The 20,448-nt window shown below is 41.2% G+C and overlaps 1 protein-coding gene across 3 annotated transcripts in view; it reads right to left on the reverse strand.

Moving 5' to 3' along the window:
- The window catches only part of IQSEC1 (IQ motif and Sec7 domain ArfGEF 1), a gene marked incomplete at both ends in the record, with an annotated part of 318,984 nt that overhangs the window by 34,009 nt on the left and 264,527 nt on the right, over positions 1–20,448 (reverse strand). For all 3 annotated transcript variants that reach the window (XM_080350600.1, XM_080350599.1, XM_080350601.1), the window contains 2 exons: positions 9,563–10,827; positions 14,058–14,340. In XM_080350600.1, the coding sequence (XP_080206726.1) occupies positions 9,563–10,827; positions 14,058–14,340 (1,548 nt within the window). The remainder of the gene's footprint in view (positions 1–9,562; positions 10,828–14,057; positions 14,341–20,448) is intronic.

Genomic DNA, 20,448 nt, shown 5'->3' on the forward strand with positions numbered 1-20,448 from the left:
CCAACACCTACTGGAGTTTGAGAGCACGAAAGGGACAGACACAGAGATTGCCCATTGAGCCACCAGAGGAAACATGGGTAGAAATACATCATCTTATGCTGTAAAGTAGCACCAGCGGTACTTGGGAAGTGCAGCTTTGCATTACCCTGATATTGAGAATGTTACCTTTCAAATTGTAGGAAACACTACTTTTGCAAAAATACTGCAGTGAATTTAGAAAGTGAAATTCATAGAGGAAAAGCTTTTAGTTGAATTCTAGATGGTACAAAAGATGGTACAAATTTAGCATTTACTGTTATCTACCAGTCTTACTGGTACAGCCAGTCTTACTGCAAAACAGGCCCATTAAACCTGAGCACTGCAGCTGGTGAGTGCTTCAGCAGCAGCAGCACTGGTGGTGGCAGCACTGGCGGCGGCAGCACTGGCAACACTGGCAGCAGCAGCACTGGCAGCAGCAGCACTGGCAGCACTGGCAGCAGCAGCACTGGCAGCAGCGCTGCAGCAGCAGCACTAGGAGCAGCAGCACTGGCAGCAGCAGCACTGGCAGCAGCGCTGCAGCAGCAGCACTGGCAGCAGCAGCACTGGCAGCACTGGCAGCAGCAGCACCGGCAGCAGCCAGTGCTCTCGCTGCTGTTGCTGACAAACCAGCCCCCAGCCAGCCAGGCTCCTGCACGCTGCAGAGCCAGCTGCACAAACCAAGCCCCGGTGCGGAGGAAGCGCCCGTGCCCACCCTGGCCAACAGGGCTACCTCGAAAAGAAACATTCAACAAAACCACAGTACAAAAGTGTCTAAAGGCTTCCCTATTTGTGACTTGCCAAACGTGTAAAGCTTACAATCATCCAAAACCACATGAAATTTTTTGTATTTCCCTTTAGGTACTCAGACAATAACAGAGCTGTAAAATGGAAGCATTACTAAACAAACAAGGACAGAAAGCAGCTTGCCCAAGCCTAGATTTCCAACACCGAGCAATGCCAAAAGTATCTTTGGAGGTAAACTAAAGGTCTGTACACACAATGTAAATAACCACAAACACACCGTTCTTACAGTCTTCTGAGACAAGCAGGACAAAGCCAGCTCGACTGAACATGAGAAATGAGAAGCTTGGTGAAGCAACTAGAAAGAACATCAGTATTTTGGCAGGCACATCTGTGCTTTTTAGATTCTGGTCTGCATTCGGGCACCTACACACACACGCTACACTGAAAGGAACATAAGCTGAGAGAATCCAGAAAACAAGCAAACCAGAACTACAAACATTTCCTAAAGGTTGTCAACACTGCGAACAAAAACAGGTCACAAACCTGCTGCTGCCAATCGTTTCAGGTTGGGGGTGAAGAATTTAATGCAAATATGATGCCAGCCCTCTGTTAAAAGAAAATAATCTTCCTTGCCTTTGATACTAGAGATCCCATTTTGAAAATGTTTACTGTTGTCTCGAAACTAAGCACTAGTTTAACATTAAAATTCAGGGAAGGTTTTTTTAACAGGGAGAATCTAAGACTTTTCTTAGAATCATTTAAGTTAAATATTTTTAAATAGCCAATTGGCAATAAGAAGCTAGTTGAACATTGAAGCAAGCAGCTAAATTTTGTTTCTGTGGTTGTACTTCTTCCTTTACTTTTGCTGAATATCCTACTGCTGCCACAACAAAGCTAGGAGAATCACTATGGCTATTTGAAACATCCTGGGAAATAAGAAAACAACTCAATATCCTTAAAATACTACCAAAACTAGCGTCAGCTTGTCAGAGCTCACGCAGCTCTGCAGCAGCACAAGAAACAGACTGAAAGGAAAACTGACTGGGAAGCCTGATCTGTGCCTTCCTCACGCTACACAACCCTGTCATGAAGAGAAAAAAGAACCAGGTGTAAACTGCATCTTCTGGTAATTACAAGAAAGACACTCTGGCTTAGGAAAATAAACCAAGAAACGACACATTTCTCACGGCTTCTCTGCATCTCATGGAAACGGCGAGAAAGTTATTCACATTATTTGGGCAGGAGCTCTAAAGTTTCCCCCCCATTGGGGAAGACTTCTCCCCACTACATTATGGTACATTAATCTTCTCAGTCTTGAGTGAGCTTCCCAAGTTCATTCAAGACTAAACCAAAAAACTACCACCACCCATGTAAAGGTCACAGCTTACTTGCAATTACGCCAAATTACCCGGTGTAATCTCCATTCAGTGAAAGTTCATTTATATTCATGTCACCCACAAAAGAATTTACTAGGAAGTGATCTCAGTGCCCAGTTCTGTTTGGTGGGGGAGCAAAATAAAGAGAGGAAACTCTGTGGACAACCTTTGCACAAAATCGGGCAAGTGACCTGAACAGTTCTATCTGATCAATCAGTTTCCTTATGCCACTATTTCCTAGTGAAGTGCTAGGAATTATACACCAAACATCAGTGCTGCTTACTGAGCATTTAGGTTTGTCTGAGTTGACTGCAAAATTGTAAAAAGTGTATGAAAGCTAAAGTGTATGAAAGCTAAAGTGTCCAAGCAGAAAGTCTGGGCTATTCTAATAAAGGAGGAAAAACAGAGTTTAAAGCTATTTTGGAAACAGGATTTTTTAGGTATGAGAAGCGTCAGCCTTGAGGAACATTTAGCACAGTGAGGAGGATCCTAAGGCGCACCCCAGCAGTTGCACTGCAGTAGCGGGCAAGCCCTGGCCAGCGAACCAACCCTGAGTCACGGTGCTGGAGCAGATTCTGTAGATCCTCATTACTCCCTCTCTGGCAGTGGACAGCCTTTGTTATTTTTCCTGCTGCTTCCTTTCTTGCAAGAAAGGAAATATTTTAGTTAAATAAATGGACTAAAGCAGTCTCTGAGGATTTCTCACCTCCTCTGACCCCTTTGCATCTCTGCATTTCTCAAGGAGCAGGGAAAAGAGCTTGGAGCTGCCAGCAGAGTAAAACATACTCCACTTTGAGACAAGATACATGAAAAACCTGCTGGCTCTCTCAGAACTATTTGCCAGGGCTGGCTGTTGCTTTCATGTTTATGCAGCTGCAGTCAGGAGTGACACATGGAGATGACTATGTCCTTGAAATTGAGGAACAGCTCCTGTCTTAATATTTTCTAGTGTCCCTGCCTTAAATTCTCTTTCCACACCCTCACCCCAGTTACACCTAACAGAAGCACTTCAGCTTCAATTTCTGCAACTCTGCTGACTGTAAATGGGAAACACTGACAATCACCTTTACCTTAAAAGGGATACCTCTTAAATTTGCAATGCAAAAGTACTGTTTAAAGATCTCCAGATTTTCCATTTATAGATCCACCAAACCCCAATTCAGTAGATAGATGTGAATTGTTAAACAGGAAGAAAGAGTTGGTGCTGCCTTCTCTTTTCCTTAACTCTTCTTCCAAGGGTCCCTTACACAGCTTTCCCAACTTCCTATTCAAACTGGCCGCTGTACGCCTGCAAAGGCAGCTGGTCACATTTTTCACCCCCAAAACTTGATCAGTTGAGATTTGGGGGCAGGGGTAATTCTGGCATCCAGAGTCATATCAGATGGCTGGCTGGGAGCCGCTCACCCAGTCAAATTCCCCCATTCACAGGCTGATTTTCTAAAAAACCGGCCGTATCCTGAGCACGCACCCTGGCATTGTTAGAGTGAAGCGGTTGCCGATTCCTGGCACGTAGCAGCGGGAGCCGTGTGCACAGAATGCGCAAGGGCAGGCGGAGCTGGCGGCGTGGATGAGGTAATGGCTCCATCCCGGTGCCAGGGACGCTCGCACACAGTTTCTGCTGCTCGCAGAGCAGCCTTGCGACAGCTACATTTGCTTTCAACATTTGGTACAGTTTATACTCCCTTTTAACAGCAAAAAAGGGAATCCTTGTGTGCATATTTGAAGCCAGCGTTTAAATACTCTATTGGTTGAATTCTCAGAGTTAGACATTTCAGCTGTTTCTTATAGGTGAGACATAATGTATACTAATTAAAGCACCCATTTTGGAAAAAAAGGAGGAAAAATGGGTCCTCGGGGAGAAAAGATAAAACATGCATAGAACAAAGCAAAACACACAGAGCTTTTTTTTTCCCCTTTGGGTGTTCTCACTTAGGGCTAAACGTTTTTAGAAATAATGAGAGTCACACTAAGAACATTCTTCTCTTCTTACTAACTCCTCTGCATGTTAGAGGACAAGCTACATGGAGTGCTTTGATTTTAATTTTTGTTGGAACTCTCTGTGGCTGAATAATCTGCAGTCCAGATGTTGCAACAACAGTAAAGTCCCTCTCTGCTTAATAAAATAAAGAAATACTTAAATTAACATTCCAAGGAATCTAGGCATGTTTTAAAGAGTCTGCTCCTGGAATTAGTAAACAATTCACATCAACAGTGATGTTTCAGTTTTGAATAAAATCATCTCCATCATGCAATAAATGAAGCCGATAGGGTCAAAAGACGATACATCACTGCATAATGCAAACAGATACTCATGCCTTCTCAGCTCTGTTAATAAACCCTTTGAGAGAACTCAGGAATAGTGGGAACCTTGACAATAACTCCTCATAAAAGAAGCTACAGAAAACTCTCCAGAACAGTATGCTGTAATGGGCTGAGGACACACAGGGAACAGTTTTCCATCTGTCACTACCCTTTCCAGAAAGCAAGAGAGGACAAAAAAGGGGGGTGGGGAATGAAAGTCATCTGGGAAAACTTATTGTAAAAATATTTATAGCCTAGCCTCTGTTCTAGCTATGTTAAATGGCCTTATGTTCGTTTACCTCCAAGATGTATGTGCAAGATTAGGCCGTAAAACCTTCAACAAAACACCACACCAAAAAAGCCTTTAACAAAATGATGCCATAGCAGAAAAAGCAGAGCGGCGTGGTGGCAATGGCCCATGAGATGGACTGCACAGGCCCTCTCCACCAGCAACAGCAACAACTGGCACCAGCACAAGCAAGACTGGTTCCCATGGCAAGAAATCCCAGTGCCGCAGGAATGCTGCCAGATGAGAGGACACTTAACTGTGCCTTCTGCTACCTGATATCCCAAAGGAGATACTAAATATGATTCTAGTCTCTGCTAGATTAGCAAATGAGTCTGAGAAATGCAAACTTTTATCTCCCATATTTTATACTACTAGGCACAGTCACATCAACTTTTCAAACCATTCTAACGCTCTCCAAGTTTTGTCGAAAACACTTTATTAATACAGAAAGTGTTTGTGTCCGCTGCCCGAGAAAAAGCTGAATAAGCGCTACACTGTGCTGCATTCCACATGGCCCAGCTCAGTGTGTCACTGCAGGCTGGGAGATGGGAACTGAGGATGGTGTTATCAAGAGACATACCTGGTGGCCACAAATACTTGGAAAGGAGCCAGACTTAGCGCCACGGCCACGGTGGCACACGAGAAGGGAACACAGCAATGTCCTTCTTCCTACACACAGCTCTGCACAGCATTACAGTCTGCTACTGCCGACCGCAAAGCTGCCTCAAGGGCAGGACGTGTTTCCTCAGACTACTGAGGTTAAAAACCATTTGGTCCTGTTTAATCTGTCAGACCCATCAGTGCACGGATAGCAGAATGGAACCTGAAAATCCTACCAGATTGGGCCGCAATAACTGGCAAACCTGGTATTTCCAGTCTGCAGTCAAAACAAACATGAGAATCAAATCGCAGCCCTTTTCACTTTTTTTTTTTAAGCAGCAGTCAAAAGCCCTCTTGAAGCCTTGTTTATAAGCAAACCAGTCTCAAAGGCTGGATTTGCATTGGCAGGGTTTGAAGCCTGCAAAATAAACCTTTCTAGGTAGTGTTTTTCTTCTGCCTATGAGGAAGGAATGGTTTCCAGTGTAATTTCTCCCAGACTACAACCCTTTCAAACTGCACTGAAGAAAATGCCTAATTCAACACAGTTGGGCTCAGCAAGCTGCCCTGGGAGCCCCTGTGCTCTGGGCCTGCACCTGCAACCCTTCCTTTTGGAAGGCGATGAATGGTAGCTCACCATCTGACAGCCCATTGCCAGGGTGAAGTCACTGCTGCCATTCAAAACCAGGAGAATGTACAGAAGCTCTTACTTTGCTGCAATTTCTTTGGCAGAAATCATTCCGTTTGGGTGACACTTTACATGCCGGTATAGCAGATGCCACAGACCTTCTTTAAAAAAATATACTTATTTAATCAACACTAAGGTTCCAAATCGAGTGTCACATAATAGTTAGAAAGAGATTCTATGATCAAGTGATGTGACTACTAGAAAAATGGGTTTCAATTACCTACATTTTTTTTTCTCTACTGTCTCTACCGTTCTCTAAGGACATTCGTGCTACTAATGTTTTGCTTTATGATGGTGATGAAGTCAACTAGCCCACCAGTTGTGCTCAAATCTCACTTCATCCATAACTGGCTGCTCTAATAAACAGCCTCTGGTAGGAAAACTGCACTTTGGCTTCTGGAAATTCTTATTGTAACAGGAAAGCCAGAATAATTATAAGCATCTGTTGAAATTTCAACTGTGAGAATAGTGACCTTCCATGCTGCTTGAAACTTCATCCTTTCAACACTCATAGTGAACAAAGCAAAAATATTTTCTCTAATACAATTCATGCACCTCTTTAGGGTTCTAAACTCTTTGCATTTCAGCCAAGCTCCATGTACAAGAAAGAAATAACATTATTATTTGTTAATTAAGGTTTGAGATTTTAATTTCCAAGAAAGATTTCAAAGATGCAATGAAATTAATTGGGCTTCTCGTAAAAGACATCTTTAACATTTCTTCTGGTCCATGCTGACACTTGGAAAAAACTTGACTTCTTGTAATAGGTAACTTCAAAGGCACTTGTTTGAGTTCTGCACACAGTCCTTCCGCACGGGTGGAGCACACATCCTCTCGGGAGCTCGCTGCCAAGACTTGTGCTACTCCCTCATTTTGTGGTCATAAATGTGTCATGAAAGATCACACATGCCATGTCATGAGAGTGAAGCTGCAAAGCTGGGACTGATTTGCAGAAAGTGCCCCTGACCTGCAGACGCCTCCTCCGGCCCGTGTCAGACCAGCCCGGGCAATCCTCCTTCACGCTGTGCCGCATGTGCAGCAGCAGCATTCGGCAAGGGAACTCACACCGAGGGCACGGCTTTCTTTTCAAAAACACCTGGACGCACAAGATGCTATGACATACTTCATGTGCCGAGAACAATGAGCGTAATGCTCAGAAGTTGATTGAAACCAATGCACCTGTACAGCACATATCTCAATGGAAAAAGAAATCATCACTGGTAAATCCTGGCAAGTGCCTGAACACAATCTCTATCCCTTCACTGACCTCACAAAATGCAATCTGCAATCGCACCTGATACAGTCTTAGGAATCTCCTTCTGAACTTTTTAAAAAATAAAGATTTGGAAGTTTTCCAGGTCCCTTTTCAAAGGGTTTACAGATTCAAGTGCATCACATTCTATGATGGTTCAATACCTGACACTGCACAGAAGGGAAATAAGGCTATTAGTGAAAATGTCACCATCTGCGGACTTGAAGCACCATAATCAAAACCAAGATACATGGGATACTGGAGGACTATCTGAGCTATAAATAGAATCAGAGTGACTTAGCAGAAGGTAACAAGAATCTTCAGGTCTCTATCAATACTGGAGATAAAATAGGGTGGGGGAAGGAAACAGCAAACAGCAAAAGACCAGGCACAGAGGAGCTGGCGGGAGTGCTGCCTTTAGAACTCACTGCTAAGAAACTGCAAGTCACCTTGCAAGCAGCCAGCTGAGAAAAAAGGTTTCTCTTTGTTCGAGTCCATTCAGCAAGATGACTTAGATGTGTTTCAAGTGACAGTCTCTATTCTTCTCTATTCCTGATGTTTATTTTTCACTTTCAGCTTCCTACTGATAGGGCACATGATCAGAAGCATGTGACAATTTCCAGTGCTCGCTCTCATCTCCGCTTGCTGCTTGAGCACTTCAATTCACCTTTTTTCCTACGCCCTCCTGCAATTGACTCAAAAGAGTGTATTATCAAGCCTGAAGTTCACTGATCATTGACTGCTTAAGGCTTAATTACTGTGCAAAAAAAGAGCAAACACTGAGACTTTTAAATGTCAGCCAAACAGCATCAGCACCTTCCTCCTCACCCCCCACACCACGGGTGTTAATGTTTTCAAACCTTCTAAAAAAAGCAAATCGATATATTCTTCTACCCAGTCTACTTCATGAGCAGCAAACGCTGCAGACATCCTGTGATTTACATACTTCCAATTGGTTAAAAGCTTCTGTAAAAGCCAACTAATTGTTTGCAAAGATGAAAAAAAAACCAACCTGAACGTTTTTACAGCCAAACCTGGCCAACCCATACTTCCTATTGTAACGCACAGCCTCACGTGATGGCATCAAAAAGCTTTAATTATCTGCAATGTTACAACATATCATTATACGATGAACCGCCGACCTATTAATCAAACAAAACAAATCACAGCACCGCAAGCTGAAAAGAAGGGTTGGACTCACTCGAGCCGCACGAGCCAGCACAGCAAGGTCTACGGCAGCACGCCCAAATAGCTATTAGCTCTTCAGAAGCTACACAATTTTCATAGAGAACTCCTGAAGTACTCTGTAGAGAATCCCAAACGCTTATACAAACACTGTGAGCTGCTAACAATATTTTAAAGAAAAATAGGCAAAAATTTTGGTGCTTTGCATCTTACATCTAAATGTTCTGAGGAGCTTTCTAAGCACTAGTACCAGAAAAAGTTTAAGTAAATTATATCCATTCTAGGGCAGGGAAATTGCCACATAAGGCAGCAACTAAACAGTGAAGAAAAACTAGGAATTCTAATGCCAACCTGTTCTTATCTTCAGAATGAGATAGTTTTAATGAGATATGTGTAACCCCAGTAATGTCAATAGAGTTTAGAGTCATATTATTTTTTATCCTCTAATATTCATGGTTTTCTACAGCCACATGGGAGTGTCCAACGAAGAAACTTTAAAAGTCATTTTACAGAAATTTTAAACAACTCCATACATGGGAAAACTAAGTCATAGGCAGAAATAAAAATCTTATGATAATTTTATGATAAATAAAGTTCATTTAGCATAAAAATATTTAGCGCATTGTTTTTTAGTATCAAAGTGTTGATGAAAGCCACTGACCAAATTCCAGGTCCTGCCTGCGTTAAACAGGAAACTCATCTTACGCTGCTTGTTCTAATTCCCATACGGCAAGTTTTACAATACCTGCATGATTAGGGCAGGAAGAGATCTGAATGTGTTATAACACCAAAAATGGATCAGGATGAAGCCACCACATTTTTCAATAAGAAAGGAATCTGATCCAACTTCTTCACTAGTTTACTACTATATATATATATTTATATATATACACACATAATTATATTTGTTCTTTTCCCCTGAAGCTGTTGAACTATGAAGACAACAACCTGTAAGCACTCGAACATGAACAGTCATAACAAGCAGCTTATTTTTCACTGAAAAGTCAGTATCAGACACCAGTCTCACTTATCTGATACAAGAGAAAATACTCCTGGTACAGCGGCTACCTTTCTACTGAACACAGAGAAAAGGACAAAATACTGTAACTTACTTGTTAAAAAGATTCAGTCCAATTCTATAATGGCGTTTCCTGATAACATCATTACTGAAGGCAGGGGAATCCCAGCTGTTGCGAGTTTCTTTGTGGTATGTTTGTTTGCTCAAGGTTTGCTCCCTTAGGCTGTCTCTAGAAGAAGATTCGGAGCTGCAATTTATTGTATCATTGGAGTTGGAAGTGCTGTTGATGCTGTCATTGTCTCCATCAGAATAATCGGACTCGGATTTGCTTTGCCTGTTTGCTGTGCCATTGATAGCTAAATGACTGTCTATAGGCCTGGCCCTATGTCTCGCCTCCGGTTCCTCTCGGGATATAATCTTGGCAGGAATACTGTGCGGGATGTGTTTTGGGCTTCCTTGTTGACTAGTGATCCCTCGGTCATAGGCATTTTGTCTCTTTAAGGAACCTCTCTCGGAGCGATCACTCAAGTCCACTGAACTGTCACTGGGTGGCTCTATAGTCAGCAAGGGGAGATGATCCATTCTCATCCTCTGCTCCTGGCACTCCAGGGATGGGGTACTCCTGCAGCTCGTATCAGTGTCTATCTTATCATCTTTGTGGGTCATGGACCAGTACTCTTGAGAAGAGTTTACAGACCGGAGCCTCAAATCAGATTCTGTGCTGGACGGTCTCTCTACTGACTGGGAAAGTGGAAGGGGGGGAGATAACTCTTCCTCATCAATATATAACGTAACATCACTGTACGACGCTGTCATCTCATCAAGCTTCCTGTGATCCACATTGTGAATTGCTGGTTTAGATTGAGCACAACTATCCCTTTCCATCTCACGACTTCTGACTTGATCCGGAGTCTGGACTTCATCAGAATGTAGGCTGCGGCAATTCAGTGCGTCATCGATGGACTCTGCAAGGGATTTCACCTGCCTGGAAAAAGCATCCTCCAGTTCTGTTATAGCATCACTAAAATCAGTAGATGCTGCTGGAGACTTCATTGTAGCTGACTCTCCAAGGTCACCACATTCAGACTGTACCAGGGATCCCAGCTTTGACCCGTCATTTGTAACAGAAACTTGTTTTCCTTCAAAGTAAGAGCTGTGGACTTTCTCAGGTCCTTCAAAGGAAAACTGCATTCTCATATTGGACAGTACAATGCGTCTTGACATACGATTTTCAGACATAGAACTTCTAAGACGCTCAAAATTTTTGTTCATCTGATACTGGCGAAAAGCTGTTTGTATAGTACGAGCAGCATGTCTAGTTATGAGACGGCCTCCATATTTCCGTTCTAGCATTTCCACCTGTGAAAGGGTGAACACAATTACTTTGTAACTTGATGCAGGCTATAACAAGGTTAAAGCATAACAAAAAAAATTTCTTCTTACAACTTTAATTTTCAGAAATTTCTCCAAGTGTATACTGTTTCAGAAAGTAAAAACTGAAAGCTCCAGACTAACAACTGCATGGATGCTGAACCGAATAGTCATTTGCAAGTTCCACCACAAAAATACAGACAAAAATATGACTACGTGAATACTGTCACATAAAATAAAGGTGTTAGCAATTTGTGTGTGTGTGTTTCCATTTTGGTTTTCACATGTTAGCAGCGGTGTGCCCCTGTCCAAGCAGACAAGGTAGTGCTCCAATGCAGCATAATGCATTCATTCTGTCTCTGAAGGGACAACTGCAGAGAAGTGAAATCCAAGTATAACGCAAATTGCCATCTTTTGGGAGGAAACTCTAAAAGCGGCTATTGCCTTTCCAGGACTGCATCACTTTCTACGTGAATAAAAACCAGGTAACATGGTTTCACCCACCCAGGCTTGATATCAAGGGAAAACTGGGCCTCCCAGGCCGTATGCTCCCAGAGAGGTTGCTCTGAGAGAACACCCACACCCCCAGTCTGCCTCAAAGCAACAACAGATTTCAGACTTTCTAAATACAAATTCAAATCTATTTTCATTCTTGTAATTAAAGTCGACATTGCCAGTGTTTCCAATTAACAGAATGAATATGCAAAATAAATACATTATAAATGCTAGCAATTTAACCTAGTGAAAATGACACAAAAATACTTTTAGTATACTCATTAGATATTTTCAAACCTTTCCTTCCAAAACAGGAAAAGCATTGCTTATTTAAAAAACAGTGAACAAGATGAATAACTTGTTTGCTCCTCTCTGCCCCCAATATTTAATTTCTGATCAGTCTGTCCTGTATCCACATTATTCAAACAAAACATCTATCACAAAATACTATGTTTAGTACTAAATTAAACCCATTTTTCTGACAGCATTTTTGTGTAAGTCCACACAGTTTTCATTATACTGCAAGGATTCAAAAGTCATTTCTCCTTGCTTGCAAATCTAAGTCCCCTTTTTCATTGGACACCATGTTTAATTACTTAGATTACATGTACGTCTCCCCCTCATACTTTGGAGATCTCTCTGAGTAATTGCTAAGTTCAGATACTGATGTGTGTCACTTTCTATGGGAGGAACTAAATCAAAATCATTTTCTAGTCCATCATGCATTCTATTCAGGAGTTGTTGACATTTTTGTTTCAATGCTATTGCCAGGTCCAGCAGCTCCCATTCCCCTCCCACATTAAAGATGATGTCCTTTCTGTCTTTTTTTAATTGCGAACCTTTTCGTTTTTAATTCTACATGCAAAAACTATTATGCACAGTTAATAAACTGAGGAGGCAAACTTCTCAGATGGGCTCAGATCCAGATCACTGCTCAGGAATTGTCCTTTCGACTGCATCTTGAAACAACTACGTAAGAGATTATTTTGCTGGGCTAATCTCAAAACAAATGATGAATTGTCATTTAGTTCTCCTCTCAAAATTAAGTGCCAAATAAAACTAGCAGAGCTGATATGAAAATTTAAAACAAAACTTAATATTCTATAAAGTAAATTACCTGGACCTGATTCATGCAAACAAGCTGTTGTCCTTCAGGTTTACACAGAAAATAGCATCGCCATTGATTATTGTAACTTATGGGGTTTTGGTGGGAATTTTAACTGAGTATTTTGGAATTTGCCTAGACTTGTGACTGATAATCCTAATAAATTTTAATGTATATTTAATGCACCTTTTTAATGCATATTTAATGCACATTGCCTGTAGGTAAAGCCTTGGACATTTTCCTAAATAGTTTTTAAGTACCTTCTGAGATTTCAACGAGAGCTTTTTAAGAGCAGTAAGCAACTTTTCAGTACCAAGCTTCCTTTATGTATCATTGTCACTTTTTATTGTGCAGGACTCCCTGAACAAAACAAAATAACATCTGCAGTCCTCATTCTCTATCAAACTGGCAAGGAATTAGGCTCTGTGGAATATCTGCAGTGCAGGAGATGGCTTTTGTGAGCCTTGCACTCTATATCAATCCCTTACAAGATGTCTAGCAAAAATGACTGCCAAAGGTGGAAAGGGAAGTCGCATTTTAGATCTCACAAGGAGGTCCAATTTAATAGCAGAGCTGGCATGATCTAGATCAAGAATCGGGAGCTTGACAGGTAAAGGGTGAGTGTCAGGAGGATGGAGCCAGGCTCTTTTCGGTGACAACCAGCAACAGGACAAGGGGTAATGGGTACAAACTGGAACACAGGAGGTTCCACTTAAAGATGAGAAGAAACTTCTTCCCGGTGAGGGTGTCAGAGCCTGGCCCAGGCTGCCCAGGGAGGTTGTGGAGTCTCCTTCTGTGCAGACATTCCAACCCGCCTGGACACCTTCCTGTGTAACCTCATCTGGGTGTTCCTGCTCCATGGGGGGATTGCACTGGGTGAGCTTTCCAGGGCCCTTCAGATCCCTGACATTCTGGGATTCTGTGGTAGGTCATCCCTCCAGTACAGAATTTGGTGAGCACACAGGCTAATCTGAACTCATACTTGCTCTCCCAGATATTTATTTACTTGACCTTTATGTCAGAGCTCAAGCTCTGTTCTTCCAGGTCTCTCTGGAACAAAATTATATGATTCTCCAACCTGAATTTTCAGGACAATAAACAGATGGAAAATGAGACTTTGCCCCTATAAATTTCACCACCTATCAATGTGTGGTTCAAAATCAGGAGTAGTCTGCTTCCTGTCTGTGGAATTTTGCCTGCTTCCTCTATCGCCATGTTAACATAAAAGTCAGAGTGACTATGCAATATACCACAATGATTCACAGTAAACAAAATATTCCGTGGCAAGAAAGATCTCTAACAAAAAACTACCAACCAACAAAACAACACACTGAAAAAAACCCCCTAAAAACCAGTGATGGATTGGCTACTGTCCATCTATCAGTGAAACTCAGAGCACCCTGTTTATGGGAAGAGGGAAAGGCATATGGGACACAGGGACGACACACACACAAGAGTCAAAAACCTCAGAAATGTTGACGTATGACTACTTTGAACTAAGGTGGTTGCAGGAAAAAGGGTCTTTTCAGCATCACAACTGAAGTGATGCTGGAAAATATTTTTCCCAGTTTACAGGCACGTTGCCATTCTCCTAGATTAGGTCACAAAGCTCAAATACCTGCTTATCTTGTAGGTCTGAAGAGAGTTCATAGCTCTCAGAAAGGGATCTTGACCTTTTAATAGCTTCTTCCTCTGCTTGTTTTCGCAGTATGGATGTCGAGTGCTGAAGTTTCGGCCTCCGAGACCTTTGTTGTCCAGGGGAGACGGAATACAGCCCGTAAGCAGAATGATCGTAGTGGTCTGGACTTATAGCTGAGCTGTGTGTTATAGGTCCTTGATGGTAGCTAGATGGGCTATCCAAAGATGTGCCAGTTTCACTGCTCGGAGCTTCCCCCTCAACACTAGGCAGAAGGAAAAGACAGGAAAATCCACAGGTGAGCACTGTATACCAAAATTCTCAGCAACAAATAGCATAGTTTTGCTTTGTATCATTTTACATAGACATCCAACTCATTGTGTTCAAATTCAGCTGCAGTTAGGATAGGGTAATGTGGCTTTCATGTCAACAAACATCACCATTTTCACTCTAATCTAAGCAAGTCTTTATTTCTGTTACAGAGGTCATCTTCAGAGCATGAATCAAGCTGGAGAACGGAGGTTTCAAGCGTCATTTAACTTTCTAGAGTAATTACTAATAACATCCTGAGTAAGTCACTCAGCAGCTTCTGTGTAGAACAAATGAAAACTTTTAATTTCTTGTAAGACTGCTCATTTCCAACTTGTTCCAGTTCAAAATGGGAGATGCTTATTTGTGTCTTTCCTTGCTTTGACAAATAAAAGCAATACTTTCTTACTGTTATACTACAGTTTGACATAAGAGGATTACTTTCACGTTACTCAAAGGAGATTTGGGATTTAATGGATCTTGTGAGCTACTGTCTTTCTAGAAACTGAAGTTGGGAAAAAGTACTTCCAGGAGAAATCTCATTTATTCCCGCTAGTGAAGGTTTGCTCCCACGGGATACTTTGTAGTAAAGCATCCCAAGGGATGGTGTTTCTAGCTAATGAAAGCTATAGTTTCAGGTAGGGAAAACACACTAGGAGCTATCTGGCAAATAAACCACTTCATTTTCACATGAATGCTGTTATTGGTAAGGAATAAAGAAACAAACACTTTATGTACACAATAGGAAACATTTTAAACTGAGTCCTACTCAAGGTTTATCCTGGAGTACTGGTGACTAACAGTAATTCGTATTTGTTTTGTATTTACAGTAGGGCATTCTTATATTGTAACAGGGTATGCACTCTCACTCTTCCACAGTCTGCCTTTTTCATATGTTTCACATAAATATTTACCATGTGCCCCGTCCTGCGTACACAGAGCATTAATAGAGAAACAAAATTTGACTTTTTTCAAATGCCACAAAAGGCTTAGTAAACACACCACACACGCATGAATATAAGCACTTGCAGCACTTCCCTACCTCTTGTTTCAGGAACAGGCACATCCACACTCTAAAGGAGTAAAATTCCACGCACCCACCACACTCTGTATTTCTTATTTTGCTTTCCTTCGCATGTATATGAAGAGAAAAAAGCAAAGCCTTCCCGTTGCCTCTCAGCAGTGAAATGCGTGAGCCTGGCTGCACACACAGAGCTCACAGAGCGGTTTCTGCAGCAGCGCTCAGACCTTCAACACTGGCTACGTTGGAAAGCGAAGGAGAAAAAAGCCCTTTAGATTCCTCAAAACGTTTCTATAAATATGTAAAACTGAAAGCAAGTCCTCTTTCTTCGCCCATCAAAATATGACTCTACCCGAAAGGTATTTTCAAACATACTTTACCCAAGCTGGAAATATTTTCAGTGTGCACACGTTACTTTTTCCAAAAGGAAGCTGACAGGAAACTAATCCCTTTCCCTCCATGATACAGCTGGCTTTCAACTTAAAAATCACTAATTATCCAGAGTTTTGCTAGTGACATTGAAACTGTGTAACCACCCATCAAAAACAAACAAATCGTTCCCTCTAAAGTCACCATTAAAGAAATGAGTATGATACTGAACTGCTTCACATTCTCTCTTTAAATACTAAACTACATTTCTCTGTTCTGCTGTGAGGCAACACTATTTCGTACCTCAGGTTCCTAATTACAAGCTTATTTGTAAGTCATTTTCATACAAGTATGGTAAATTTGTTTTTAACAGCAAGTCAGGAATTGTCACTGCTTCCCCTTTTTGCCTTCCTCACCCTTAAATTGTGAACTACTTAATAACCCTTCCACATTGATTATAATCTCATGTTGACATTTTAATAATAACTTCAATGGATCACTTCACCTTTTCACCAACAAAAAGGGTACTGCCCTCATCAGAAAAAAATGGAGGAGGTTCTGCCTAAGGCTCTGATTGAAGTCAGGGGTTTCTTCTTTGTTTTTAGTTTGTCTTTCAGACTTTTTCCAGACATAAATATGATCCTTGACTGACCGCAACGCTGGCTCTCGCTTTGCTCATAGGCCCGTTCCCCGCCATCTCAGCTGACCTTTGAAGCGGGGCAGTAATTATCTCTTGGCGCAGAAAGCCCTCTAAAGCAAACAAGCATGCACAGGCCAAACTGCGGATTTGAAGCTTTTCTCCCATTCAGCTCTTCCCTGTCCCTTGAACTAAGAGTAACTGAAGCTTCATCCGAGTTATTTCATAAAAATGAAATACCACTGACAAAAGAAAAGCAACTTGCTTTCTATTTCTTACTACTTTATGTAAGTTTGGAAAAGAAAAATATTTCACCATGGTTAAGGATGACAAGATGTATCGTTCCGCTATGGAGGAAGCGCACACAGAGCATTGTGGAACAGGAGTAGGGAACTGAGAATCATCCCACCCACGTCTGTTTTGCAAGACCATATGCTAAAAAGGGCACCTTTGCTTCAAAACGGACTCGGAACATGAGCCACCTCCTGCAAGGTTACACGGGCGGATTTTATCTGTCCGCTTAGAAAAATGCCAACGCTCAAAAATGTCAGGGATTCCGCTCCAGGCTTGCAAGAAGAATTTGAATGAGTCCCCTGTGAGCAGGGGAGCAGTTGGCCACCCCTCTAGCAATACTTCCCATAGGCACCATGCACACGCTGTCCTTCTCAGAGGGGTGAGAAATTCGGTACATGAAGTATGCCGCAAAAATGGACAGCACAACACCTGGCCCAGTCCCAGCTGGAATTAGAAATAACTTCTTAAGAAAGGTCTCCAATCTGAGGCATCTGCCGTCTACTATACACGTCCAGTAGAATTACTGATAATTTTAGTTCTAAAAAACTCTAGTGGATGACTTTGGTTCATCCCCGCAGCAATGTGCAATAGCATACTGCTAGGGAGACAGGCAATATGGTGAGTATTGCAACTGGGTAATATTAGGAGAACGCAAACCAGTTGAAATTAACCTTTCATTTTTAGAACTCCAATTGTTTTATCACACTCCTGTTTCAGCAGAAAATAGACATTCATTATCTGCCAAACCAGAAAAAGAGAAAGGTTATTTGCCAATATTTTACAAAGAAGCAGAGAATGGAGCAGCTGAAGAGTGAAAATGGAAATCAAATATTTTAAGATAATTAGTACTATTAATATGACTTTGCATGAACAAAACTTTACAACAGAGACATGGAAAAACTTTGTTTCTTTGTACCTCTAAATTACTTTTTTGCAAGAGCGGCTGGCACTGACTGTATCAGTATTTTATCAGAAATTGACACTGGAAGTTTCTTCCAGCATGAATCTCAACTTGTAAAGACTGCTAAAAAATACCCAAAACACCACTGCATCAAGGAACAATAGAGAAGATGAAAGGCTTAGAGCAAAATGGAAACAGACTCAGTACAGTATTTTTAACATATCTTGATGGATATGTAAAACTATTGGTGAAAATCAAATTGATTTTACTTTTTCAATGAATATAAACCAGTATTAAATACCAAGCAGGGATGGATTCAGGCATTAGCTTTTCTTTCGTGTGGGTATGGCTCTAGGCTTCCTGCAAGAGCTAAGCCACACACTCTGCAAACAACTTTAAATTAAAATACATGAGTTGAAGTGACATACGTGCATGTGAGCAGGATCTGCTGGCTCCGTGGGCCGGCAGTGAGCTGCGGGTCAGCCCGCGGTGCAACTCATGCTGCACTTACCCGTGATGTGCCCTGTGCTACAACAGCGACGGAACCAAAGCGAAGGCTAAAACCAACGTGCAGGGAGCGGCTGCCAAAAGCTGCTTTTCTAACTCCTTTGCCTAGATGTCAAAGCTGAGTAACATGGTGCATGGTTGTATCTTTGGATTAAACAACCACATGGGAGATGCATGCTGACAAAATGGGAAGCAGATATTTTTGCTAGCTAGCAAAAGGTCATGGTTTTACTGTTATTACCCAGTACTCAGGTGGTAAGGTCATTTCAAGAATTACCTAATAAGAAAACGCTCTGTCTCCTCCCTCCTTCTGCCTAACTACCATATGTGTGGTTAGCTGTGACCAAAACAAAACGTTTCCTCTCTGGGCATTTCAGCAGCAGAATCTCGGCAGGTCTTTTCTTCCCTGTGTCTCATTTTATACCTTCAGTTATTACTTCTGATTACAAAGGCTGTAATTAGCCATCAGTACTCTAAAACTACTATCATGTTTTAAGACAACATATTATTCAGGATGTTTAAATATCTACTGTTATTCTTTGATTTTTCATTTTTATATTCACACCTTCCTTTTCCTTTAAATTTTGCCGAGCTGTTATCTCAGCAAAATGACAAAGAAGCACGATAAAGACAAAATTTTGAAAAACAAGAAAACTTCAACATTTGAGCTTGAAATGGAAACTAGAAAGAGTCCTCAAGATCTACATTTCAGTAAGGAGCAAACTCCAAACTTTTCCATGAGTCTAGATTTACTCATTTCCACTGACAATAATGGCAAAATGATCAGAGAAGCTCCAGGTTTGAATCCATAGGCACAAGCATTTACCTCTTGGAGAGACTATACTATGAGAGATGATAACCAGGAAAGCAGAAACTCCCTTTTTACTGAGGCCCAGTACCTTATCTTTAAAACTACACTCATATAAAGAGGAGGTAAATAACAGTAACCATCAGATGCAAAGAATTATTCATTCCAGAAACCTCAGAGTTTACAAGCAGTGAAGTGTCCCAGTGCATTTGTAGGACTAAAATACAAAGATAATGAGAACATATGCTTACAGAAATCATCCAAATGTTCAAACCAGTATGTTGCAGATTTAGTTTGGAACTCAAAGCAACGAAGAAATTCAACATACTTCTAAATAATATAAATGCCAAACCAAAACTGCATGCAACATTTTAAAATAGAACCAAAAGAGCCTCCCAGCAAAACAGAGTAAATACTTGAGAAATCATTTTACCAATGAACATTCTCTGAAATCACTAGTTATTTTCATCACTCATTTAGAATGGATGTTCAACAGTGTAATATAAAGACATTAAATTGAAAACAGGCCCTAACAACTGGATGGTACAGGCATGAGAACCAATCAGCATTATATTCATTCTGTAAAAAATTTGTTTTGGACATAAAGAGAAGTATGACAATATAAGAAGTTTGTGCTGCTACATCTTAAAGGTTTTTCTGTAGCATTTTAGATCCTTAAAAGTAAGAATACAAGTTCAAACGTTCACAGAATATATTTCTTTTCTTCTAAAATGTGGAAAGAATGCACAAGTAATATGAACGCACTAAGAAACACATGGCCAACTTACAATACCAGTCAGGATGAGATGATAAAACTGCTCAGCTTGGCCACTGTTCGTTAGGAAGCAGTTTTGAAAGCATGACTGTGGCACAGCATCACTTGCCAGAGACGGCAGTCAAAACTCCAGGTAGTCTGTATAACCTGAATTCAAATCAAACTTAATGAGGAATTTAAACAGCAAAGCACTTGCATGAGTAGTTCTTCATGAAATTCCTCAATCAAATTCATGCCCTCTCTAACTTGCTTACTTTTCCCTGAATCCATGTAATTTATTCTCTTCAGGAAAAATGCACATAAACCTGGTTCTCTTTAAGTCATATCTACTGTTAGAACAATTCAGCAAGCTTATTCCTTTGTTCAAGATACTCTTCTATCCATAAGCATTAACATTATATCTCTGCCATATGATTTATGAGATGGATTTAAATGCAAACCAAAGAGTCAAGCTTTTTGTATTCAAACCTCACTTCATAAACATGATTCCCAGTAAAACTTCTGCCTCACTCAAAAATAAATACCCTAAACAGGCCCAAATGCTCAGGAAGGAAGAAGTGCTATGCATCTGGTTTATGCCAACTACCTCTTTATAAATTTGGAGGCTAAAAAAGTCAAACTCTGATCATAACTCCTAATTATAGATACCCACTTGAAGTGGATCCAAATTCTCTACCTAGCTCAAAGAATGCAGACCAGAAGTCGCCCATGGAACTAACTCTGGGTAACAGAGACGCATGATGGCAGCTGCA

This window comes from Nesoenas mayeri (genome assembly GCF_963082525.1).
Source record: "Nesoenas mayeri genome assembly, chromosome: 10".
Lineage (NCBI taxonomy): Eukaryota > Metazoa > Chordata > Aves > Columbiformes > Columbidae > Nesoenas > Nesoenas mayeri.